Genomic DNA, 27,142 nt, shown 5'->3' with positions numbered 1-27,142 from the left:
AAGGCTTTAAGCATCCACACATTCTTGTTCTTCAGCACAACCTTATTGTACATGCATTGCACCTGTGTGCCCTCTGTACCCTTTTGGGATTGGTCAGTACACCTGGGCACTCCATGTCCCATTACCTTCAATGCTGTTCACCTGACCTACACAGCTGTAGCCCATTAGGGATGAGGCTCAGCTGCAGCCCCACTCCCAATTACCACAAACTGTGAACCTACACAGGACCTCAAACTCTTCAGTTTGCAGATTTGTAGGTATATGCATAGCTTCACAAATTTAAATCCATCAAGCTAAAGCCATTTCCTTGGCAGCTCTACTTATTCCATGACTCTTTATTATCTTCACAGTGACCTCATTCAGAGGGGACACTGCAGGGATCTTACCTCCCTGTATCAGCCCCCAAATGACGTAGGCTTGGGATTCAGAGAGCAGGACCTGGACTTCAGCAGTGGCAGAGATCCAAGTGTGCAGAAAAGTGTGTTTGGTTTTTTGTGACAGAGTAGAGTGAAATCAAAAGAGTTTTGGACTCTGGAGCTTCTCCAAAATTTATGTTCAGACCCAGACTTGCCTCCATTTATCAAACTTACTTAGCTTGAAGAGTCTGACCATGTGGTTACCACCATATTAGCATCTGAGATATTAAGTTTATGCTACTGAACAAATTTATGACTTGAAAGCCTGATCCTTGTCACTGGGGATTCAAGATGTGGACAGATGAAGCAATTTGCTCAGAGTCAAAAAGAGGATGGGTTACAAAGTTGAGGACTAAAGCAGAACCCTTGAGTCCCAAGTTTTTGGCCAGTGCCCAGGGGGATCCCTTCTCCTTTCCAGGGATTGAAAGATCAGTGAATTGCTCTCTAAATGCTTCCAATGGGAACTCTCCAAAACACAGCAAATGGGATTTTTTACACTTTGACTAATGAAAGCTTGGCACATGGCATGACAAATAAAATCCTTGCTGCCAGCAGTACAGATATATATAAAATGATGTTTATTTCTACAGGGCTTGTGAATAAGCAAGACATTTTTCACCCATGAAAGGCAGTTTCTATGTGAATGTGTAAGCTAGCAACAACAACAAAAAAGTGTGACTGATGATCCAAATGAGCATCATCTCAATGAGATTTAAATAGTCCTAACTTTTTGCTTCTCAAAAGAAAGTCTGTCTTTTTACTTCACCCTAGAAACTTCTAGGTTTATTGTCACTATATTTCTCTGCTCTTGACAGAAATACAGACATAATTCATTCTTTTGTTTCATGTTTATCATCAAAGGGCTAGGTATGTATAGAGAGAGATGCTGCAAGATCTACTTCCACATGAAAACAAAGCTAGTTTCTAACAAGGGAAGAGAGCCCATTCTTCTTGCCAAATTATGACATTTCTTTTATTTGATGCTTTTTTCCCTGCTTTTTTGGTGCTTTCCACATGACCAGTGCTAACAAGAGGAGAGACTAGTCCTTAACTCCTCATGCAAGCAGACTAAAAGTGATTAGACACAGACTGGGACTGAACAACATGCACTAAAGACACACTTCCAAAACTGACAGTTTTTTCTCTTTGTCTGCTCAAACTGTTTGGAAAAGAGTGCACTGAAAAAAGCCCTGAAAACAATAATTTCTGTGAAATACTGATAATGGGATCCTACCAAGTAAATAAGAGATGACCTGGCCACAGCCTTCCAGATCACAGCAAACTTGATATCCCTAGGAAAGCTCAGCAGAGGAGCCCTTATAGGCATTTCAGAGACCTGCCGTAGTGTGAAATGTTTATTTTTTTCTCAAGTCCAAAAGAATTACTGGGACTATTTTAAATTTGTTTCAAAGAAACAATAGAAGAGCTTTATAGTTCTGCAATAATCAGAAAATATGTAAGAGGAGATAGGTAAGTTGTGAGGTGCTTTAGCACAGCAGAGCATCAGGTTTTATTTGATTAATTCTTCCCTACAGCTTGGAATGGATATACACAGTATGATTTCAGGGCAGGAGTAGCTTCAAACTACGGGCTGAGTATCACAGATCCAAGCATGCACAGCTGGATCTCAAATGTATAAGCCACTTTGAACTTGCACATGAGGAAGGAAAGGGGAAGATTACTATGATCTGAAATGTCAAAGCTTTTTCCACACAATTAAGTGTATTTACATGTTCTACTTAAACCAGGAGAAGTTGTTTCCAGGCAACAGAAATAAATGAATAGGACTCCACACTAGGTATGTACAACATACATATGCACTGCTCCTCACCTGAGAGTTTCTAAAAACAGGACAAAATCATGATTTGGACAGAGAACTGGTAGTGTTACAAGAAAATTACAGGTATTGAAAAAGCTTCCTGTCATTTTCCCTGTGGGGAAGAGGACAAGGGATACAGCATAGAGATGGTTAGGATTCCCTTCTAATAACCAAAACGAGATTTCTCATAAAAGGAGGCAGCCAGATTTCTCCTGCAGCAGGGTGCCCTAGAAGGCCATGAGCAGGTAGCACATACTGGCTTTAGCATCCCCAGCAGCCCATTTATCAGAAAACACCATCACAGGCTGAAATCCAGGTTTTGAAATCCAGAGAGAAGACCATCCCCATGATGAACCTGCAAAATCATTGCTGCAGTGCTGGCGTGAACTTTGAGCCTCAGGGTCTCAGCACCACAAGCACTAAGGCAGAGTCCTCCTCCTTAGCCTTACTCAGAAGTAATTTTATAACTTTGTAGGAAATTTGTTATTTACCCTTTTTAATGGACTGAGGATGACTTGGAAGGTTTCACCAAGAATTTGCACACTGGTCTGGAGGAGCAATAGCTTTGTGCTGGACTGCTATTAAAAAGCAGGAAAGCAGGTGACCTGAACCAAAAGAATGGATGGCACAGGAAATGAGGTCAGTAGTTATTACAGAGGGCTACCCCCAGCCTCCACTCCTAAGTGAGATGAACATCTGGTTGGGATAGTGGAGGTCCACCTGACCCAGCTCTGGCCAGGCTAGATTAGATCCCTTCTAAACCTACTTGTCTAAGATTCATGAGACCAAACAGACACACTCTGAGATTAGGGAAGTTTAGATCCTGGCCAATTTCTATTGTTAAGCTCACAAAACACTGCGATAAATAATGGAAAATGCTTCAGCTGCTATTTATTTGGGGCACTTTCACCATGTGACATCAGAAAATATTCCATGGTGGAATTTATTAACATAAAAATGGAGTGAGACTTTGTGATCTATAAAACTTCCAGCTAACTAGACTTTTGGTTATCCCATCGACAGATGGTGTTTTTCTGAACTGGTTATGTTGATTCACAGCACTGAAGTGGTTACTGGAAAAAAGGATCACAAGTTTAATAAGGAGCAGGCCCACACACACACAACAAATGTGAGCCATATTCTACCAGCTCCAAAAGAAAAAAAAAGCCGCAGTTTTTACACCAAATTGCCAAAATATTGGCACATTTTGCATGTCTATTATGTGTTCCAAGCCACTGAAATAGGAATGCTGTTGGCAAATGAGCTGCATCAGACATGCACACAACATTATTGGATTTCCTTGGAATATTCTGCTCCAGGTTAGGCCAAAGATGCAGAGACTCTCTTTCAGAAGTGCTGTCTTGGAGGGCCAGTTTAGCTGCCTTATAATAAAGACTCATTCCACTTAAAAAACCCTCCGAGGCTTCTCATTAATAAATGCCAATGAACACAATATGATACCCAGGTTGTATAAATCAATGGCAATCTAGAAACCAGGAAAAGAAAATAGAGTGAATAACAATGAAGAATGGAGCATTCAGAGGACTCTTGAGCAGCTGAACTCATAATCATTCTCCAAATATGAAAGAGGCTTCAACTGTTTATGAAATTAAGTGGACCTTTTGGAACTGCATACTGAACTATGTTGAACAGGAAGAAATCTCTTTGCTTATTAGGCCTCAAGGAGATAATCTGTAGTGCTATGGAAACAGCTGTGGCCTTTTCTATACAGCAGGGAGATTACTTCTGTTCAGGTGGATGAGCTGCTTTCAGATCTTTGTTTCACAATTTCTCTGATTTAATATGCTTTAGGAATGGAACAGTAGTGTTCTGCTTCAGGTGCACACATAAGATCTTGAAAACACAGGCTCCACCATACTTGTGGTGGGACATCAGAGAAGGAGAGGCTTCTGCCTCCATAGGCTAAAATTCGGAATATTTTTGAGAGGATGGGGAAAAGGATTGAAAAGCATATAAGGGAGCATTAATAGCACTCACCTATCCCATCATCTTGTGTGTATATATATATATGTATATATGAATGCACTAATATAATAAACATACACACATAGCTACATACACCTTCTTAGAGGTGTGCATAGGTAATAATATAGACATACACAAGCACAGACTAAACTTTATACAGAGGGAGAATGCATTCCAGAGTCTGACACTGGGAAAGGTTTTCTTCAGCTATTTACACGCCTAGTCCCAGGCAGGATGTGGTCTGTCATTGCAGAGGCCACAGCACAAGGTGAGACTTTGCAAAATGTAATACAAGCTATTAATGCTGGTTGGTCTGCAAAATTCATACCTCGTTCTTAGAAGGGAGGATGTCAGGATTGAGAGGGGATTTTCTTCAAGAGCTAGATTGGTTGGTTTGGCTACACTGAGACAAAAGACACTGAATTGGACACAGGAGGACAAACAGGCAAGAAAATGTAAGATTGCCAACAGTGACTACATTGTATTGCTTGCAACACACATTAAAAAAAAGATGTGAAACATTGAAACAGTTGTGGTAATTCAGCAGTTTCAGCATGACAGCCTTAAGTAGTGGAGGCTTGTCCATCTGACAACTGCATGTTTCAAATCATGAATTGCATGGCTTAGCAACGATGTTTTATGTGACTACAACATCAAAATCAATCTTCTGCAGGAAAATCTATTTGCCAGACACATCACAGCACAGGTGTCACAGCAAATAACAAGTCATGGCATGACAGCTAGTGGTGCAACTGCTTTAGGCTTAATACTTTTTTGAGTCCAGGACAGCTACAGAGAATGCCAGCCGTGTATAAGAGTAAAGAAATCTAATTAGCATCTTTAATTGAACTTCAGCAGCATGATCGAACATTGAAATGAACCCTGCTCAGAGTGGTTGGACCAGAAACCTCAGGGAGTTACTTCCAACCTAAATTGTCCTGTGACCTGTAGCATACAAGAAGATTGAATCTCATCTACCATCTCTGGTAGGAGCACAAGACACCTTCAGCTTCATTCATGGAAAAAGGAAAAGCTGGGTTCTTACTCTTCCAGTTTTGACACAGGAGAGGTTTGGGGAGAGCCATTGGCCACTCCAGTAAGGAGTTCCTTATTGCGGGAAGGTTTTAAGAAATGCAGAGACTGAAATTCACCAGGTGCCTTCAAATGAAAGTACACCAAGGTGGAGACAGGGAAATACTGCTACATCACAGGCCAGCAATATGGTGCTTTTCCTGTGAGGAAGGTGAGCAGAGAGGAGAACATTCTTTAAAAAAATGTTACACTTCCCTGCATGCAAATTCTGATCCCTCACAAGCTGTTTTCTCTCAGATCTAATAATCTTCTTTACCTGTTGGAAACTCACTGTACTTACAAGTTTCAATGCATGCTTCTCATTAACAAAGAAATCTATCCTCTATTCCATGGAGTTTTGTCTTACCTCATTGAACATATTGTTAAAGCCTCCACAAATATTTTTTATACCCACACGGACTCCTTATTGAATCTGGCTGTCTTCACTTTCTGTTTAAGCACAACTCACTTGGTAAGTTGTTGCCTCACCGCACCCCTAAAGTGGTTGCCTTTAAGTGGTTGGTGAAATGATTAATATTTATTTAGTAAGGTTCTTTGAAAATGATACATGACATAAATAACAGCTATAGCTATTTATTATGCTTCTGCAAAAATAATGCAGCTTTTGTAAGATTAAAAGCCAATTCTCCCATTAATTTTCTTAAAATTTGTTAAAACCAAACTTACATAACCTTCCATTTCAGCTTAGCCCTCCTTTCTCTTCACAGTTTTTAATAGTCAGTATTTTCCACCTGATTACTTCTAATCACACTGTTATATTGCTTTTACAGCCTTAGGCTTTATTACAAAGCCTCTCTGTTAGTCCAGATAGGCAAAAAACAGTAGCAGGTAGGGAGCAATACACATTTTCCAAAGATCAGCACCATTATTTAATGTTTTTGTAAATATTTACTTTAGACGCAGGCTAAATGTTACTTAAGATTTGTTCTAAACTGCTGTGTTTAAAAGTAAAAATCATGAGGACATATGGAACTCATCCGAAGGAGAAAAAAAATGTTACAATTTCACAAAAGAATTAATTTCTTTACTGTTACCAAAGAGTTGCCTTCATGAAACTTGTGGCATGCTTTTGTATCTTAGGTGGAACATCATGACACAAATCATGTGGTTTTGTGGTCTCCTCTTCCTACTGCCTGAAGCTCTGGCTGCAGTTTCCCCAACCTGACTGTCCCACCAAATCTGTACACACCCTCATCATGCTCCCACTGGGATTTCTGTTCCTGTTCTGGTCTTTTTTTTTTTCCCCCTTCTTAGTCATCTTACCCACAAGCGGCATAAATCAAGGCGAGGCCGTGTTTTCACAGCTAGACCGTTCTTGCAACATCAGGGCTGAGTTCAGGGAAACGGCTGGAAAACTTGCTATCCACACTATCCACACACACACTCACACACACACACGCACACACCTGCCTTTTGGCTCATGGAAGACGAGCACAGTGCCAAAGATGTTTGTTTATTCTTGCCCTGGGTGCTTTGATATGTATGCTATCGATGAGGGCAATCGCCTCCCTCACAGCACAGCGCAGCACCCGGCACTGAGCAGGGCCTCACATCCTCGCAGACCTCCCAGGCGTCTTCTCCACGGCGTGAGATTCTGGGTCACGTCACTCCTGATGTCCCCACCAGCCTCCTGACGAGGCCCCTCTGTTCTTTCACAGCTTTGGAAGAGATTTGGGCAGATCAAGTCAAAGCCACTAAGCCAGGCAAGTGCAGCCATGCCCCTTTGGACATGGCCCTTGCTGAATGCAAGGAGAGTTTGATCCAGGTGGAGCAAATGCAGCTCTGTGTTACAGGGTCATGACAGCATCCAGCCTGTAGCTTTGAAATAGTTTGTGGCAGCTTAGGGAAAAGCAACAGGATCCTGTGCTGTGACTCTACTTAGCCCTTGTTGTGTGACATCTGCTGGGACATGGACTGCACAACTTTCCCGCTCTGGACCTTAATTTCAGGTCTGGGCACAGCTACAGTGACATTTGGGCACATTTGGGGTGGGCGGGCTGGGACTATGTTCTGAGGCACACGTGGGAGAAAGGTGAGGCTGCTGCAGAGAGAAAGATGCTGTGGGCACATGAAGCCAGGCCCTGCTCTCCCTGTCCTTGTGGGATTGTGCCATCACACCAGCAATGCCAGGGAAGTGAGTTGGTGGGGAGGACACAAGAGCAATCACTGCAAACACAAGAGCAAACACACACACAGCTGCTGCCACTCCATATCCCACCAGCACAGAGCCACAGGTGACTCCAGCACCCAGCCATGACTTGGTTGTCTCACTGGACCATCCAGTGCTGCAGCGATGAGACACTCTGTGTGCTAAAAATCCTTCTGCCTCTCTGTTCTTCTCTACTTTTCCCTTATCTGAACTGTATGTCTCAGGGTGGAATCAGAAAATGGAATATTTATTTGAAATATTAAAGAGCTAGAAACACAATGAGGAAAAATCAGTCCCTTACTCCACATGATTTTTACCTGTCTGGGAGATCTGGGAGGAGAGAGAAGAGGATGAGTGGCATTACTTAGAGAGGAGCTGCTGGTTCCAACACTGTGGTGAGGAGGATGCTCCCCTGGCAGGAGCAGCGTGGAGGGCATGCACACACTGTGGTTCCAAAATGCCTTTCAGCAGCTTTTGCGGCTGCTTTGGTCCATCAGGCACCACAGCAACTGGCGTCTCTCACAGTCTCCACAGGGCCCTCAGGAAGCCACATTTACTTCCAGGTGGGCCTGAGTCACTGTCCTTGGCAAAACTCTGCTGGCTCCGTGCATCATTATAGTAATGACAGCATTTCATCATGTAAATTTTGGTAGTTTTGATCATTGCCAATACAGTGAGGAACTTCCCAGTTTTGGACAGGGTTTGCAGTCGGGGAGGTGATGGGCAAGCCAGGATACAGATCGGCTCTGCTGCACACAGCAGGATGAGGGCGATACCTGGGGCTGGGCAGTGTCCTGAGGGGAGAATGGGCTATGTCCGGCACCGTGACTCCCATCCCTGCCCGGAATGGATCTGGAGAGGCAGGAGTTCTGGCATGTGACAGTGACAGGCACTGCCAGCCTGTCCTCTGCTCAGAAACTCTTTAAAGGCATGCTAAGTGTGTGAATTGGAGCTGCTGAACTCAAACGCCTTCTGCAACGACCTCCACAGAGGGCTCCAGACGCCCAGGGATCCTGGAAGTGCTCCCGTCACCAAGAATCACCTCAGGTCGTGTTGCTGAGGCTTTTCGGTCCAAGTGGAAGATGGATCGCTAATGATTCATGTTTGAAAATTCCCAAGTTTCCTTCCTTCCCTCCTCCTGTGCAGCTCAGGAGGCAGAGGTCCCGGTGAGGACAGCTGAGGTACGCGGCACGGTGCTGCCCGCGCCATGCAGGGCCACGTCCTTGTGCTGCCCTCCCCGCCGGGCTCGGAGGGGCCGGGGGAAGCCGGACACGTCCTGACCGCGCGGGTCAGCGCGGGCTGAGCGGGGGCGCCCCAGGGCATCCCCCGCAGAGCCGGCTGCCCTCGGTTCCTGCCCGTGACAAGCCCCGTCGGACTGACTCTGTCAACTGATCGAGCGTGAGGATGTCGGAACTTGTCGGTTCCGCGCTGTTTGTTGGTGTTTAACGCGCGGGACTCGCCGCGCAGGTGCCGCGGGCCGGGCGGGCGCCGGGCAAGCGCCGCCGCCCCTCAGCCGCGGCCGCCGCTGGGCCGCCATCGCCCCCTGGCGGCGGCCGCTGGCGGCGGGAGGCGCGGGCGGGCCGGGGCGGCTGCGCGGAACTTTCCGCCGGCGCGCGGGTCCGGCCTCCGGAGCGGGGAGCGCGGAGCGGGGCCGGGAGTGCGGGGGCCGCCGCCGCCCTGCCGAGCACCGCCTGCCTTCCGCAAGGCGCCGCGGGAACCCCTTCTGGACCGCCGAATTAAAGAAAAAAAAAAAAAAACCAGTCCAAAAAATCTTGGGTTTAAACTTTTTAAACTTTCTGGCTGCTCTCCCCCCCCCTTTCCCCCTCTTCTCCCCCCCCGCCCCTCTCCTCCCAACCTCCTCCCGAAGCGGCGGGGCGGGAAGGAGCGTCTCCGGTCTGCAACACCAAAGCATGGCGGAGGCTGGCGATGAGAACCGTCCTCCCCAAAGCATCCAGCGCCTCTGACAAGCCCGGAGCCAGAGGGGGTGGGGGTGGGAAAGGGCGGGAGGGGGGAGAGCATGGGAGGGAGGGGGCAGCCAGTCCTTCCCCCTGCACTTGTCAGATGCAGATGGGACTGGCAAAGTTTGTTTGAATAAAAAAAAAAAAAGGCTAAAAAAAAAAAAAAGGGGAAGAGCAGGAGGAGGGGGGAGAAAAAAAAAAAGATCCTAGAAATCCAAAAAGGCTCATCTGGGAAGGAGAGAGAGGAGACCGAGAGGAAGCGGGATGCAACTCAACCTGACGCTGATCTGCTTCGTCTTCGGGGGGTTCCTGCCCGACGCCGCGGCCCGGCGGGAGCAGATGGACACGGGGCAGTGCGACCTGCCCCGCTCGGTGAGCCGGGCCGGGCCGGGCCGGGGGCGCGCCCGCCCGCGGGGGATGCGCGCGTGTCCGCGGGGCGCGCGGGGGCCGCGGGGCGCGGGCGGGACGGGGGCGCGCGGACGGATCCCCCCCCCCCACCCGGCTCCGCGCGCGCGGGCGCGCGTGGCCCCCACAGGTGTGGCGGCGCTGCCCCGCGTGTGCCCCGCGGAGGGGCCCGGGCCGCGTCCCCCGCGGCAATCGGGGGTCACGGCGGGACCCAGCCCCACGCGGGCCTCATGGTGCCCGTGGGCTTTGCTCGCCGCGAGCCCGCGTGGGGCTGGTGCGAGGAGAGGGGGAAGCGGGACGCCCGCTCCTCCTGCCCTGCGGGCAGCCCTGAGGGTGGCATCGCTGTCTCCTTCCTTTGTGCCCCTCCATCACTGAGCAGCCCCTCTGTCTCCCCCGCAGCAAGGAGAGCTCAACTCCTTCCTCTGGACCATTCGCCGTGACCCCCCCGCTTATCTCTTCGGCACCATCCACGTGCCCTACACGCGAGTTTGGGACTTCATCCCTGACAACTCCAAGGCCGCCTTCCACGCCAGCTCCAGCGTCTACTTCGAGCTGGACCTCACGGACCCGTACACCATCTCGGGGCTGGCCAGCTGCCAGATGCTGCCCCACGGGGAGAACCTGCAGGACGTGCTGCCCCGGGAGCTGTACCGCCGCCTCAAACGCCACCTGGACTACATCAAGCTGATGCTGCCCCACTGGATGACCCCGGACCAGCGGGGCAAAGGGCTCTATGCCGACTACCTCTTCAACGCCATCGCCGGGAACTGGGAGCGCAAGAGGCCCGTCTGGGTGATGCTCATGGTGAACTCCTTGACGGAGACGGACATCCGCTCCAGAGGGGTGCCGGTGCTCGATCTCTACCTCGCCCAGGAGGCCGAGAGGATGAAGAAGAAGACGGGTGCGGTGGAGCGGGTGGAGGAGCAGTGTCACCCGCTGAATGGGCTCAACTTCTCCCAGGTAAGGAGGCTTCTGGGCCTCGTGTCTTATCCCAGGATATGGGGTGTATTGTCCTTGCACTTCCATCAGCTGATGGGGGTGAACCCCAAGCTTCTGCAGTGGGGTGGTCACTCCTGGGCCTCCAGAGCTTTTGTGCTGGGCTGCCTGTTCTCCATCATGCCGATCCGTGCTGCCTGCAGAACCCCCGTGATGTGCGTGGGGAGTGCTGCGTGTGTATCACGTGTATAATTTATTTGAGAGGCAAATGTCCAGGGTGTGAATGTGTGTGTCTGCTTGCCTGCCACTTGTGAGGGAAACTTACATGCTTCCCATCCTGTCCCGGAGCCGGGCAAAAACTGATTTTTTGTTTGTTTGTTTGTTTTGAAGTAAAGCAGCTCTGTGGTACTTGTCAGAAAGAGGATGAAGCATGAACAATGAAAATAGGAATTTCCACATTGTTCAGATTGATTTAAGTGCATGCAAACTGTCAGTTGTCTTTTTAGTGGTCACTCCGGGTCAAAACAAAGTGGCTCATGTTGCCCTTGTACTGGGGGAAATTGAGTGTGCAATATGCATGGGTTTATTTCATTTTAGAGCAGGTAAATTTCAGCAAACAGAAAAGGATGTAGGATAAGAAACAAAAGTTATTGGTGTAACTGGACTCCGGAATTCTTTCAATGGATTTAGCTTTAAACAGCCAAATACTAAGCCATGAGATCTATTTCATTTCAGTGGATTAATGAGGAACACAGTAACAGCTATTGACTTTGCTTTGTGGAACTGTTTATGTGAAATGAGATTTACTAGAAATTGAGGAAATGAACGTGTGTGGAAGAAAACAAATAATCCGGGGGAGATTTAAGATGGTGTCAGTTACTGCTATGATATTTCATTTTTAACCTGCTTTTCGTCATTAGTTTTGGGTCGGTCTATTTCCAGCCTTATCTTACTGTCCTACTTTGACCAAAAAAATTCTTGGTGATGTTGGGGAATAAGGATTAAAGGACTAATCTTCGGTGTGATTAAAATGTCCTTAGAGTGCCTTCACCCCCTGCTCCCCTGAAGTCCAGTAGGAGCTATTTGAAGGGGAAAAAGTCTGGCTTTCACTAACATTTGGTTCATCCATATTTCAACTAGGAGTCTTAACTCTGCATACAGCCTTCAGAGCAGATTTGTTCCATACACTTTTGAATGTATTTTCTTGTTTATCAGCAAAAATAATTAAAAGAAAGCCCCTCAGGACCTTTGCATTATTTAACACATGTCCAAATCAAGGAATTCGTTTTACACTATTCTCTCTGAAAGGTTTAAGTGCCTATCTTCTCTGATGAGCCCCTTCTTTAAGGTGAGGTAAAAATAATTAACCATTCCAGACATCCTATAGTGTTTGGTTGTATTAGGTCAAAAATGGCAGTTACAATCAAGCACATGAAAGCACCTGGTTAAAAACGTAGCACTTGGAAGCCTTTTAAATGTGAATCATAGTACATTTTTTTCTTTTCAGAGAGAGTGAGCAACAGAGAAAGGAAAAGGGACAGAGTACAAAACTCACTGCTGCCCTTAACCATAATTGTTTCTGTCCAACTTTTAAATAGAAACAAAAATTTCCCATTCATTTTGCTCCAAAAATAATCTAAAAAGAACAGTAAAGGTATTACTGCTATTGGCAAGCAAAGGACAGTCATTTATGCAAAACATTTGTGCTGATTAAAACAATACATTCCATTTTAATTGTTAGAGAGAATTGACAAAGTTGCTGAAATAGATCAGTGTTCAGGAGGAATTTTCCTAGATTGAAGCTTTTTCTGGGAACAAGGCCACCAGAACAACAGGAGACAAAATTAAACCAAACAAACCAGATATTTATTTTCTTGCTTCCTCTAGATTTCCGTGCATCCTGACACCTGGCTAGTTGTTTAACAATAGTAATTTGTAATGTTATCACACCGTCTGGCAGTCCTACTGCTTGGTGTATTACTGTGCTAATTTAGTGGAGTGGATTAGTATTGCAAGGTTTCACCTCCCAATTCCAGGTCTTGGAGCCTTCCTTAAGCAACACATAATTAAAACCCACTAAAATGGAAATCAGAAATTGAGCAGCTTTTGTCTCGCAGGGTGTTTGCACAGTTTGATGAGAACATCTGTGATAAATTATAGTCCCAAATCTGCTAAGGGCATCAGCGGTTTTTTACCTGTTTTCAGCATTACTATTACAGGAACACTGCACATTATTTCTGCATTCAGAATTCAGGTTTTAGGACTGAGCCTTGCTGAATCATGTCAATGCTTTTGTTTCCCACATCCCCAAAGTCCAGTATTTTTGCCCTAAGCAAATTATAAAAAAAGACAAAAAAAGCTTTTTTTCCCTACTTCTTCTCCTCAAAGGCAGCTTTGTGCTACTGCAAATATTTAATCTGACTACATGCACCAAATCTGTTAATCTGATACCGTGAGGAGGAGGAAATCTAGGAGTGGTCCCGGTGTGGTACTTGGTTTTGATCTGCTCTGAAAGAAAGTGGATACACTTGCATTTTTGACCAGGAACGATCTTTGAAACGTTCTGTGCGTGGCTTTGAAATGTTGATTGTCTTAGCCGGATAAAAAGATTAAGGTGGCTCATATAATTAGCTGCTTCCTGGAGAGCCAGCTCCTGCAGGTAGGGCAGGGAGCATTGTTTTCTATTGTAAACCCCGAAACTTTGTAGTTTGATGCTCTGCTCCCCCTGAAACCCTTGCACAGTGTTTCCTGCCGCTTTTCCACATCACTCCCATCCTCCTGCTTGGATCCTGGGGGGAAGTGTTATCCCACCTCCTGGGACTCTGGCAGCTGCTGGTCCGGGCCCTGGTATGGTCGAGCTGGTGTCAAGGTGTCTGAATCCCAGCAGAAGGCAGTGTTGGGAGCCTGGATGCAGGGGAATTGGTAGCAGGCTTGGGTCAGGCTGAAATTTTACTGCTCCTTGGTATTTGAAATTTCAGGGTTTTCATGGGAGGTGGGACAGAAAGAGCTGAGGCAGGTGAAGAAGAGGAAGCAGACAAGTTTGTTTGACAGCACTGATGTTTATGTAGAGAGTGGCCAGAAAAGGGCAAAAATCAAGTTGGCCAGGGCTGCGAATTGGTGAGGGGTAGATGACAGTGCAGGCCTTCTTGTGGAATCCTGGCAGAGGCACTGCAGCCACTACTGGCTGTGAGGGCTCATCCCTGTGTTTTCTGAGGGCCAGCTGGGATTAGGGCTAAACTCTCTCTCCTCTTTGGGACCCCCATGTGGGTCTATGATGGGAAGCTTTCCCCAGGCTATTGTTGGAGTAAGGAGAATTGTGATGGTGGCTCCTGCAGCTGCTCAGGTCTGGTGCATCCTCCCTGATGGCCCAGGGCTGTCTTGGGACCCCCATCACCCTGGAGTGATTGCAGTGTGTCCCCACTGAAGGTCTGTACAGTCAGCAAGGGGAAGGTCTTACTGCTCTACCCAAACTGCTGTTCCCTGGGGAGGTGGGTGGCATGTCTTGCTTGTGTTTGATCCTGTTTCTCAGCAGGGTCCACAGTCCCAGACAGTGTTCATAGCCCTTCCTCCACATTAGAACTAAAATCCCTTTCCCATCCCATCCTATCCCAAGCTTGCTCTCCTCAGGGACAGCCTGCATTCAGCTCATAGCAGATGCCTTGAATCCCAATGTTTGTAGGGGAAATTTTGTATCAAGGTCCAGCTTCCTGCCAGTCTGTTGGCAGGGAAGCTGTCAGGCTGGTGAGGAGCTGCCAGCACCCCCTTCTCTCCCCTTTGGCTGTTTGGGAAGCCCTGACTCTGGTCTCCTCTGGCTGGTATCATTTCCAACTGCAGGGGGAGATGTTAAATATCAAACCAGTGTTGATTGGATCAGAGACAGCCTCAAAGAAAGAAACTTCAGACTGTGCCAGATTAAACTTCACACTTCACCATTCTCCCCCTTTCATTTCTTTGCCGCCTCATTCTCTGCACAAATAAACCTCATCTCCCAGCTTTCTACCAATGAGACAGCATTCATGGGGCAGGAATGACTTTGTTAACAAAATCAGTTTTCATTTCCCAGGTCCTGCTGTTCCATCAAACCCTGGGACATGGCAGCTTTGATTACTCTGGTGATAGGATTAGAGGGGGGAACAAGTGCTGGTTAATAAAAGGCCCATGGGTGGTCCATCATGTTTGGTCACTGACAGCTCTGCAGCCTCGAAGCTGGACCTTCAGTGGCAAAACAGTAATATACACAGTAATATATAGGCAGGGCCACATCCTGGACTCTCTATTTAATGTGCCCTGTCCTCTTGAAAAACAAAACATTTCTGTGATCACAAAGCTGGGATTCTCCAAGCTGACAGGACCAGTGTAACTGACTTCAAGAGAAATGTACTTATTTGTCCTAATGAAAGATCAGGGCCCAAAGTTTTCTGAGCTGAATTAAAGGGCTCAGTTTCAGAGCTAGCTGACTTTTAATAGTCTGCATAGTTTATATGAGGGAGTATTACTGATTTTTTAAAAATTTTTGAAATAAAAATGGATTTTGCCTAGTAGAAATGGCATCTTCTTGCTTTTATAGAATTTCAGGCTTTGTGAAGAGATCAGGAGTCATCAAAAACAGCATTACCTGTTTTGATTGCTGAATGGTTTGAAAGAAATGTTGTTAAAGGGTTTGATTTCACATAGCTATACATAGTGTGCACAGTTTTCAGCTTGCTGGCTTTTGTTAAACTATCATTCCCTTCACCCCCTTATGCCCCAGGGTAAAAAAATTCCTCCAGCAAAATTAACCTCGGGGTAGAAATTCATATAGCAAAAATAGAAATCCTTCCATTTAATTCCTTTTAAGTACTAGTGGGAGCTGCTTTATGTCTTCACCAGGGGAGCTGTTGAGGATGAAACTATGCAAGTATTAAAATGACAGTAGTGGCAGTAACACCTGAAAGGATCAGCAGCTGACATTTTATAGCTGTACCCCCATGTAGGTGTTGCTCTGTACAGCCAGTGACTGTGTGCTCCTGCCCCACAGCCCCTTGGAAGGCTCACCCAGGCATTTGATGGCTATTAAGAAAGCAGCCAGTCCCTAAGGATGGCTCGAGGGGCAGCTGGCAATTCATCTGTTTTATTTATTGTGTATATAACTGCCAGAAGTGTTTGTACAACAGGTCGGGTATGAGCCCTCCCTTTCCCTCTGATCCTTCACACCCTTGTTGGTAACATCCAAGCCCAAGGCAGGTGTACCTGCCTCCACGAGCAGGTCTGGAGGATTCTGCTGGTTGATTTGTTTGCAAAATTATGGGTGCTGCCTGTAATTGGTATTAGGTAGGAATTATATCTTTGTAAGGTGGTTCTTGAAAGGGCAAAATCCCCAGAAAACAGTGTGACAGACACTCAGGGGAGTCCCTACTGTACCCGTGGCAGCTTAACTTTACCAGTGTATAGAAGTCAAATCTTGCAGAATCATGCCATTTTTTCCTGTGTCTGTTTGCCACCTCTGAGCTCCTAACCCAGTAGATACTGGGTTAGCCCCTGTTTAGTAAATGGTATTGCCCCTATTTAGTAAATGGTATTTTCACAGTGATGATTTTCAATCTGTTTGTTATTTGCTGTCACTTTGTGATGCTGTTGCAGCAGCAGTCAGGATCCTCCTTCAGGCCCAGAGTGCTTTGCTTATAAACAGAATGAACCATTGACCCTAAAATCCTCCACTTGAAGTATAGTGCAACCTACAGTTCTCAGAAAGTCTTTAACAGCCTCCCCTCAGCTCCCTAGTGAGTAGCAATCCACGTTATAAAGGCAGCCCACATCATTTGGGCTTGCAAAGGCCAGAAATGATCTTACACAAGGGCACTCACTCACCTTGCACTCCTGCAGAGAGGAGATCAGTGGCAAGGCTCCTGGCAAAGCATATTTAGGGACTTCAGAGGGACATACTGTAAAATAACAGGTTTCCCCTGTGCTATGCTTTACACTGCAAACCCTTATTAATGTTTTCACTGTTGTTAGGAGTTGATGAGACAGGTAAAAGGCAGAAGAAATCACAGTGTTACTGCTTAAACCATGGGAACTTTGTGTGATTTCTTTCATCTTTTGGTCTTATTAGTGAGGTTCCCTGCCAGCTTGGATGAATGACTGTAAACTGGCATCCTCAGAGGACAGTGTTTAAGTTATAGCAAAAAAAAGACATTTTCAGCAATGATTGGTATTTTAGAAACTTCCTTGGTTTTAACTTTCAAGGGTCAGTGTTGGAAGAGCCCCATTTTGCAAGGAAACATATCTGCCTTGTGTTCTCACACTTTCCCTAATCCCTCTTCCAGGTAGACAGCCAGTACAGATGCTCAATACCACTATACTTAAAATCTGCAGAAAGCACTGTAGGCTGATGACAAAATTTCAGTATCTTTGGGAATCTCTCAAATTATTTCTTGGTTGCAATTACTAAGAGATTTTTTTCTGAACATTGCAACAATTTTTGAACTTAATACTCCTTCTGTAACCCCAAAAGCATTATAGTTTCCATCTTGCTTGAGACACCAGAAATTAAACTGGTGCCTGCAGAGCTTAAAACTGAACATATCAGTGTTTGAACTTAATACCTCAGTTCTTGGGCTGGAATTGGAGCAAGACTATGCTCTGTGCAGAGTGGGAACAGACATGCAACTAAACTGTAAGACTGGCTGTATCCATCACAACAGCTAGTAGTTATGGTGTCTCAACACCTCCATGAATTTGCTTTTTCTGGTGCTCAATGGAACAATACAGCTACCTTGTAAAATTGTTACTGTTTATTGGATCTAATTGTCATTTAAAGGCACGGACAATGAAAAGTGACTTGGTTAATACCTGTCAGAAGCTCAAGGAGGAATTCACACTCATGTCTGCTGCTTTTATCACTAGTTATTCCAACACCAGTCATTCACATTTGGATTTCTAATATTTTAGAGCTTCTGGTGCAAGTAATTTCAGGACTTCTAGCACAATATAAATGAAAGTTGGTAAAAACTTTAAATTAAAACCATGTGCTCAGCATTTTGAAATGGATGTTGTATGGCTTGAGGAGGCTCATTAGAAAAAGTATTTTTAGTTTGAATGAGATCAAAGACCCAAGATTTTCCACTCTGAGGGTCATTTAGCATAGTACTGGACACCCCATTTCTCATCATACATAGACTCCCATAGGCCAGTTATGCCTGAAGAAATCATTGTCCCTGAAATATTGTAAAAATTAGATTTATTATCAATGGACCACTGCTGATCACCTCTGTCCAGGCACTGCAACAATGCTGAGGTGTTGAAGAGTCTTGGAGATGTCAGATGTTTATTCCTGACTTCCTCAAAATCAGGATTGCAGCTCATGCCAGTGGGTAGCAGTGTTGGAAATGACAGACTGAATCCTGTGTGTTGTATCCATTCTAGTGTCTCTTGAGGCCAGGGAAAACACTGAACCATCCCCAGAAACTCCTAGTAGCACACAGAGAAAAGATTGTAAAAAAAAGAAAAAGAAACAAATCTGATATCTTCTTTTCCTAGGCTCAGTTAGTGTGGAAGTTATGAAGCCTTCCATATGAATTCCAGTCCTGAGGTTCTTCATGCTTGGGTATGCCTGCAAAGTGGGAGTTAGCTAAGATGGGGCAAAAAGCTAGGAATTCAGTCATTGACAGTTTACTTAGCTGTATCAACATAATTAAGGAAATAGCAACAAATGCTTTATGTTTCCACCAGATTTAATTAAACTTACTTGATGCTGCTACCCTAACTCTTCCATTGGGGCACTTGTTGGGAGACACAGATATCTCCAATATATAAAACAGAGAAGAATCTGCCTTCATAGAGCAAAGCAATATTCATCAGACTTCCTTATTGAGCCAAAGAATGAGAAAAAGGAAACAAATCTTACAGTTATTTTCTAACCTCTTTCCATTTTAATAAAAGTCAAGTTATGAGGAACACAGGGAAAGTATTGCTTTCAAGTAGGCAGTTCTGTGTCTTGAAAGTATCCCCTCAATATTTTAGAGACTGTACTAAATCCAAGGTCTCCATTAGGCTCCCTCACTTTTGTTAACAATCACAATGAAGACTGATTATTCTCTGTACGCTTTCTGCCACTGCACAAATTTAGCTCTCCTTTGATTTCTTGCAGCCTTTTCCTATTACAGGTGACAGCATAATAGTGATGGGGAATATTTATTTAAATGTGAGACCAAATGCTCACAGTGCAGGAGTTTGCAGAGTCAGCAGAGAAGGGAGAGGGCAAAAGGGTGATTTGAGAAACATGCCCAAAATTTTGAAGGTCTTTGTATTCCTGGCATGTGATTGATTTACAGTTTTAGAAATGATTACTGAGATAAATGTTATGCCAGAAGGAAGTGTGATGGGACGTCTCAATGTGTCTTGTTGATTCTAAAACACTGGTAAAATCATCACAGCACTATTAATTGTAAAAATGCTAAGCCCTACACCATGAGAGGAACTGGTCCTGACATACTGGGAGTCAGGTGGGATGCTAACTTGTAGTTTGTTTTCAAACTGAAGTAATTCTTTATTTTTGGGATATCACAGGGGCAGGGGAGGTACAAGTGTGCAAAAAGGGCCTAAAAATGTTATTTTCATATGAGTTAATGATACAAAAAACCCTTCTTTGTCATAATGAATTTCCTGATTAAGACAGGAAAAAGCTAGAAAGAGCATTCTCAAAAAAGCTCATTGTCTGCCTGTTGGAGCAGATAGCTCACAAACACCCAGAAGTGAGCAAAGTCAAGTTTTCTAATACAAAGTTATGGCCAAATCAATTCTTATATGGCTTAGCCTTCAAACAACTGGGATGCAGTTCAGCTCCTTCAGCATTTCTCCTTTCCAGTACCGGAATACCAAGGAGAAAATACCTCCTCAGTCCATGAGACCAGGTTATACCATCCTGAAATAATCCAGGTGTTTGGTGGCAAGATGGAGTTGAGAGGCTCAAGGCAACAGGCCTTTGCAGGCATGAAACACTGTCCAGGTTTATGGATCTGCCTGTCTGCAGACTGGCATTGGCCAGCTTTTTACCCAGCTAATTGTGTGAGGCCAGAGAGGATTTTCTTTATTAACTTGAGTGGCTTGGCTGTGAAATGAGACATACTGTACAGTGTATAACTCAAGCTTGCTTTCAAAGGAATTTTTGTTGAAGCTGGGTATCCAGAGAGATCTGAGCCTTTAACATGTAGTCATCTGAAACACACTCTAGGAACTTCATAATTTAAGGTCAGCATTTGCACTGGTTCATGTTCCAGTAATGGAATAGTGCTTGCTTTAAAAACATACTCAATTTATATCTAAATGTACAAAGATGGGCCTTTTTCTTAAAAAATGAAACTGACAGCTCTGAGCACTTGCTGTGCGTTAACTGTGGCTGGATAAGCTTGGAATGGATTTACCCTGTAGGGACTACAGCATATTATGGCTCTGAAGTGGAAAGCAAGCATCATTGATGAACTTGTACATTCTCAAAGCTGGAAGTATTAGCTGTTGGGAATCACTTGCAGTAGTACCCTTTTGTATTTTAGGAAGTACAAAGAGCTAAAATCTCCCAAAAGGTGATGTATTTTGGCATATTTTGGATAGGTTTTGTGATTACTGACAAAGAGATCCCAGTGGAAGATATTCCTAAGAATGCAAAACACAATCACTAAACCCACACAAGATCCCTTATCACACTCTCTCTAAAGTTGCTGCAGATTCATTTGAATTACACTGGAAAGATTTATCTCTTATTAATGGAGCACTCTTCATTTTTTAAAATTGAGTTGTTGTGCAACACATCAAATAACAATGTCATAACACATCATAAATCAGTTTGTTCAGTGAAGGATTCCACATGAGTTAATCTAACATCCTGGACACAGTTCATGAGCAGTTAATTTTAGCAGTTCTCTTTGATACATATCAGTTAAGGCAAAGCAACTCCAGCCATTATGGAGTACAGTCAAAACTGGTTAACGGCAAAGCAAGTACAGACAAAGATTGTTCACAGATAAAGCCTTTGGCAGATCATTCAAGGGATCTTTGCTTTATATATAGAACAATTGTAGTTCTAATACCAGCAGTGCAGACACTCTGGGACAAAGAGAAAATACACACACACACACAGACCAAACCACAGAAGAAAACCACACACACCACTTGGTACTTGAGTCTAACAAGAAAGTCAAGCTAAAGTTCACCAACCCTGACGTAGCTACCGAAGAGCTCCATGGCAGGCAATGAGATGGGAAGAACCACCCCCAAAAATGCATTCAGGAATTATTCCCATTGTCAGTGTGGGAGAAACTGAGAATGTTTGATTTGAAACACAAAGTCATCCGGCGGCCTGCCAAATGCCATTTATCTCAAGGTCACTCAACGTAAATAACCCAAGGGTTAGCTCCAAAGCAGGAGGTAGCTGAACAAGAGTAGGGTAAGGGATTCCTCTCTCTTCCCTGTGGATGTTTGGCATGCTACTGACAATGTTTTGAGGCCTGGCACTCCTGATGAGTCTGGTATATTAAGAGCAGTATAACACAGCAAAAGCAGAGAATAATAGCTGAATGTAGCATTATGGAAGGGACCATGGTTTGAGACCAAGCCACTAAGCTGTCGCACATTTTCTGCAAGAATTAATCAGGGACACTAATTAGAAAGGAAAACTTCAGCAGTAAAAAAAATTCTTTTGGATGCTTAAGTCTGAAAAGATTAATCCCTGTTAAACAGTAGGGACAACCAATGTTTATTTACTGTTCAGCTGAGTGGTTGCATGAATTTTTCTGTTCTTCTAAAACATGAAGTATCACAACCTTCTTATACTTTTTAAGAGAACAACAAGTTTAACTGTAACATCAATAATCCATCATTATCAGTCAGGGAAGGAAGAGGTGTGTTTTCCCAAGAGTGCTCAGACCTGAGGGTATGGCTTGGAATATAACTATGGGAGAATCCCAAAAGACTTGGCACCTGTTCCCCTGTTCTCTGAGGCAAAGCTCAGTGTAGTTCCCACTAAAACAAATCAAACAAGTTGGCAATCCAAAACTGTATCTCTTGAAACCAGGCAAGGTGTCTTTCCTGCTGGTTTATGCAGAAAGGAGTTTCAGGTAGATAAATAATTTATTAAGAGAATGAGGGAGAAAAGAAATGTTAGTCAATATTCTTCTAATTTATATGTTATTTTGATAGGCTTAAAAACCAGAATAAGTAGAGTTACTTGTGATTTCATGTTGAATTTTTGATGCCATGAAAAAAGTGAACTAAACTCACTAAGTCAGAAGGAAAACTAAAAGTGTTTCGATTCAGTCAGCACCACTTGAGGTCACTCTGCAGAGTCCTGTACATCTGTGTGGCCTGAGCACCATTCCTTCCAAAATGAAGGGAAGTAGGCTGGGCATGTGGATAAAGAACCCTGAGTCTTTGTATACACAACACAGACAATTTCATACCTGTAAGGCCTTACATAATGTGTGGGAAACTGAGGCATCACTTCAGAGGCTGAAATACCCCAATTATGTTACTGCATCTGGGGCTAAGACAATGATTTTTCCATCTATAAATTTCTCTTACACCTCTCAACTTATTAGTACTCCTAGAAAAAGAAATATTTGTATGTGGAGGGGCTAGAGTTGATGAGATGGGGATGGGAAGGGGACATCTGGAGAAGTCCAGGCTGATTGTGAACTCCAGAACCTACAGCTCTTTGGGCAAGGGACTATGGGACCCATCTTCATCCCTGTTGAATAGAGTGGCTCCACCCCTTTTTGTTTTTCTCAAATGCAATTTGTTTTTCTCAAATGCAATTTGTTTTTCTCAAATGCAAATGTTCTTGAAAAATGGCAGAGAGCATAGACTTGCATCATTGGTAATGAACCAAGGTCCTGTGTGTTGCAACAACCTTTGTTGAGGGATTGTTGTGTTGAAAATCCACTGATTTTGGCACAAGCTGGAGAGCTCAGCAGTTCCACTTCGCATGTCCTGCCATCATTCAACAGGCAGACCCTCTAGCTAGACATCATAGCCGGGCAGCCAGTTGGCTTCTCCTAACCTCCTTAGGTTTCCAGATGTCATAACAAAATGAGAGAGAGAGACTTAGCCATCTTCCATGTGTTTACGCTGGAGCTGCTAGGCAGAAACCAAGCCACAACACTGCACAGCTTTTCAAAAAGGACTTAATAGGCCTCTCTGTAAACAGATCTAAATATTTGCTCCAGTGACATTTATCGCATCACACGTCTGGCGCGAGTGTTTCGTCCTTGTTTTGCTTGCATGTTTGGATTCTCTTATAAACATTAATGAAGTGCCTGAATACAAATGAATAATCCTCCCCCTTTCTTCCCGCCCTGGAGGGGAGGGGAATGGGAGGGCATGAAGCAATAATAGTTCAACCTTCAACCCATAATTGCTCGGTACATTTTGATGACAGTTTTCTTTCTCACGTGCTTTAAAAGACTTTATTCGGCATGTACATCTATGTAGAAGGCATTGCACCTTTCTTCAAAGGCAGCTGCAGCCAGAGTTGGAGTGGAGGGCACTTAGCAGGCAGCACTGTGTCATTTGATGTTTGAGCAGTCATAGCAAGTTGACTTGCTGCTGGGTTCCCAGCAGACTGCCAGAATTCTGCCCCATCTACAAGGCTTTTAACAGAGGATATATTTAATATATGCTTTCCTAGGCGTCTGCTGTTGAGCTGGACAGAATAATGGGCCTGAAGCACCTCAAATCTAACTCCATTTGACAGTTCACCTACCTTTTGCTGGAGAACTGGGGTCATTCAATAGGTATTTTCCAATTACCTACAGCTTCAATGACTGGAGACTATGTGTTTCCAAGTAGTCCCTTCTGGTCTTTCAATGCCTTTATGGAGGCCCTGGAAAGTGGTTGTCTTTGTTGTCTTTGTGCCTGGTTTTGAACTGAAACTGCCACATCCTCCTTTTGATTTTGTCACTAAAGGAGAAGGAGATGTGGGGTAAGGAAAGACTGACCAAATCTCGTTTCCATAGGTGGTTTCTGTGGACACAACCTTTAGAAAATAATTCTTGTCTAGGGTATGAGAACATAAACCAAATGTATTAGACGCCTTTTTCCTGATCCTGAGAGGGGTGAAGTTGTGAAAAAGATCAAGGCATCATCCCTGAACCTGTTCCAGACTGAGAAAACATTGAGTATCTCATTCCTGTGTGGGAGCAGTTATATTACTGCTCCATTCTCCCTGTGCAGTTCAAAATGTCACAGTGTCTTCCATGCACAATAAATTACCATCATCTCCTGCCAGGTGGGACAGTGCTTTGCTTGAGACTTTACTAAGCATCTTTAGTTTCTGCAGCTGGGCTTGTAGGAGCAGTGGTTTGGCTTGCTTGGAAGCCAGTAATAAAAGAAATTTTCTTTTAGTCATGAGGGGCTCTTCAGAAATTCCCTGAACTCATGCAACTAAGCTCTCAACTCTTTGTTAAGAGCAAAACTGCTGCATTTAAGCTGTGGGACATAAAAGAAGTAATCAATACTCAGAAAGTTCATTCTTCAAACAGTCTTTAAGAAAAAAATCATCCTATACATGACATCTACGGGTCTGTTGTGTGCAATACTACTAAGTGCAAAGGATTTATGTCCCAATAGTCAGGCTTTGGGAGGTCAGAACTAATACCCAAGAGGAAAAAAAATGCATGTGTTTCCTTCATCTGAGTGATTAGGTATAAAATGGGTTAAAAATTAATACTGTCTTTGGTTCAGCTTGTATATGAAAACATTCAGTCTGCACATACTTGAGTACTATTCGAAAGTGCCTGTCAACTCCATTAATTATCAAATTGCTTATTCAGTCTATGCATTCCTTGCATAAATCCATATCAACTTTGCCTCTTGTAACAGTGTTTGTTTATATGAGCTGGAACTCTCAATCCTGAGCAGTCTGAAACGCCTCTTGAAAGAATTTCTTCGTCTGCACCTACAGGGACCCAGGCTAATTGCTATTCAGAGGATGCTTTTTTGGTGAGGAGTCACAAAATTGGCTGGAAAGGTGTCCTTTTGTCGCTTCTGTGCATATTGATAATTCAGATAGAAGAGACTAAAATCGTTACAGTTCTCAGCAGCTGTGAAGTGTACACCAGAAAAAACAAAAAGCTTGGAGAAAGGGATAGAAAAAAAAATTGCTGATATTTTTGTCGTCCTCTTTCTAATGTGCCAATACTAATGGAGGCTTTTTTTTAAATGAACTTATAGTCCAGTGTATTCTTTTGTCCCTGTCGCTCAAGCATTCTGCCTTTTGCTCATTTGCTGGAACACAAACATGGAAGTGTATTTGGAACTAGCTGGAGTCTTAAAAAAACAAAATTAAAGCAAGCTGCCAGATCAAAATCTAATACACAACATATGTTTACAGGGTTATAGTCTCTTGCCATGCTGGCTTTAACAGCACTCCAGTGTGAAGTAGAGTTAATGCCTTCCAAGATCTTTTATCATCCATTGTGTTTATCAAAACGGTAAAAATACTGGTTTTATTTCATCAAATGCACCTTTCCTCTTGTCTGAAGCCCTTTGAATTCCCCACCACATTTGGGATCAATGGAAGAGTATGTCCTTGGTCGTCTTTGTCCAGTTCTCCTCCTCTTCCCAAGAGCTTATATTCCTCAGGGGTGACCAGGTTCATCCAGCAGTTTGGCAGGCAGCCCTGAATAGGACCCCTGGTTTCAGAGAAGACAGTAATGTGCCTTGTGCCTTGTGCATTTGATGTGTAACTCATGACACCTTCTGTGGAGAGCAGAAGGAGGCACCTTCCGTCAAGAGCAAAGGGTTGTCCAAGTCCAAAGCAGAGGATTGAAGTGAATGAGGTGCTTTAAGCTGACTTGGGCTACCTCAGCTTGTCCAAATGTAAGAGGTGCCATTGTGTTTGCTCAAACTTTAGTGCTTTCTTGAGAGCCTTCTGCACTCAGCAGAGGCTGGCATTTGGTGTGGCCAGTGAGCCACACTGAGGCTCTGTGGTTCCTTTGGGCTGTGCCTTACACACTGCTGGTGTCTCTCATCCTGTGGTGCCTCCAGCCATCCACAGCACAACGGGACCATTGCCACTGGAATCTGCTGCAGTGGAGAGCAGCCAGCTCAAGGCAAGGACTTGAGTGGCAGTTCAGCATGTAGGGGTGGGGTGCAAGGGACAACACTGCAGGGCAGAGGGAATGGAAAACAGGGAGAGTTGTGCTAGACTTCTGTCACCTCCTGTGGCTGCTCTGCCCGGTGTGCAGTACACACTGTACAGCTCCTTCAGCAGCAGCTGGATGCAGCCTGGAGTATGCAGGGTCCAGGGAGAATAAACTTGAAGTGTCTGAAAATTTTGTGGGATGAGACAAAGCCTTGGTGGGTATATGAGGCTCTGAAATAGCAGCGCCCCTCACTATTTCTTCTGCTCATTCTCCATATGTGAGATATACCTGTCCATGATCCATGAAGCATCCTAGGCCAGCTGGACTCCATGGGCTCTATGCACTATTCCAAGCTTATCAGGAGAGCTCTGTTAGGAGGAGGCAGGAGTTTTCTGGGCTCTCAAGAGACAGTCCTGACGTGGCCTTTTGTGTTCATTTCTTTGCGTGCAAGATGGGCAAGATATTAGAGCTATTTATTTTTGGAAAATGTCTTTTTTTTTTTTAAACAGAAACAGTGCTGATGTAATTTTTTTTGTATTTGAGGAAAGAAACATTCCTTGAAATGTCTCAATTTCAAATTTAAAGAGAAGTTAGAAAAACTATGAGTCTCATCAGTAAAAGAACAATCTGGTGAGTGACCCAGTTGGAAATTTTTGTGCTATTAGTGCGTAACAACACATTAAAGATAGAAAAGGCTGAATTTTTAATTTTTTATTGAGATATTGTTTTTCCCCACTGAACTGTAGATAGCAACAGAAATGTAAATCTTGTAGCAGCTTGGGATAAACTTGCCAAGGGAGAAGAAAGTCCTCCTGTGCCTCCTTGGTGGGAGTTGTCTAACACAGCTCCAGGATGCCTGACTGGAAGGTTATTTGAAATAGGAGGACTTTACCTCTGTTGAATATAGAAAATTCTTTAGAGATGTCAGGAGAGTAATAGTGTTTACAGCTTACTTAATGTGTAATTACACCTGATTTGCAGCAGGTCAGGTCTCTGCTCACATCAGTAGTGTCATGCTGTGCATGGTCATTGAAGTTCTTTAAGTACAGTTGAATGACATGGGAGGCAGGACATGGCAGTTTCACCTCAACATTTCATCAAGGAAATCTCTCTTGGATTGCCTTAGCTTGGAGTTCATTTCAGAAATAAAAATCACATACATGGAAGACCACAAAAGCTGTCGTATAAATACTGGGTTTGCATCTCTTGCAGCTCCAGGACTTCAATCTTTGTAGCTCAGATCTCACTGGACAGCCAGCTTACCC

At 44.4% G+C, this 27,142-nt stretch overlaps 1 protein-coding gene across 1 annotated transcript in view; it reads left to right on the top strand.

The window, feature by feature from the left end:
• Positions 1-9,599: 9,599 nt before the first annotated feature.
• Positions 9,600-27,142, top strand: part of TRABD2B (TraB domain containing 2B) — a 264,555-nt gene continuing 247,012 nt past the window's right edge. Inside the window, exons 1-2 of the mRNA XM_054638614.2 lie at positions 9,600-9,792; positions 10,225-10,785. Coding sequence (XP_054494589.2) covers positions 9,685-9,792; positions 10,225-10,785 — 669 coding nt within the window. The 5' untranslated portion in view covers positions 9,600-9,684. The remainder of the gene's footprint in view (positions 9,793-10,224; positions 10,786-27,142) is intronic.

This window comes from Agelaius phoeniceus, chromosome 8, assembly GCF_051311805.1.
Source record: "Agelaius phoeniceus isolate bAgePho1 chromosome 8, bAgePho1.hap1, whole genome shotgun sequence".
In the NCBI taxonomy this organism is placed as follows: domain Eukaryota; kingdom Metazoa; phylum Chordata; class Aves; order Passeriformes; family Icteridae; genus Agelaius; species Agelaius phoeniceus.
This window is presented reverse-complemented; position numbering and strand designations above follow the sequence as displayed.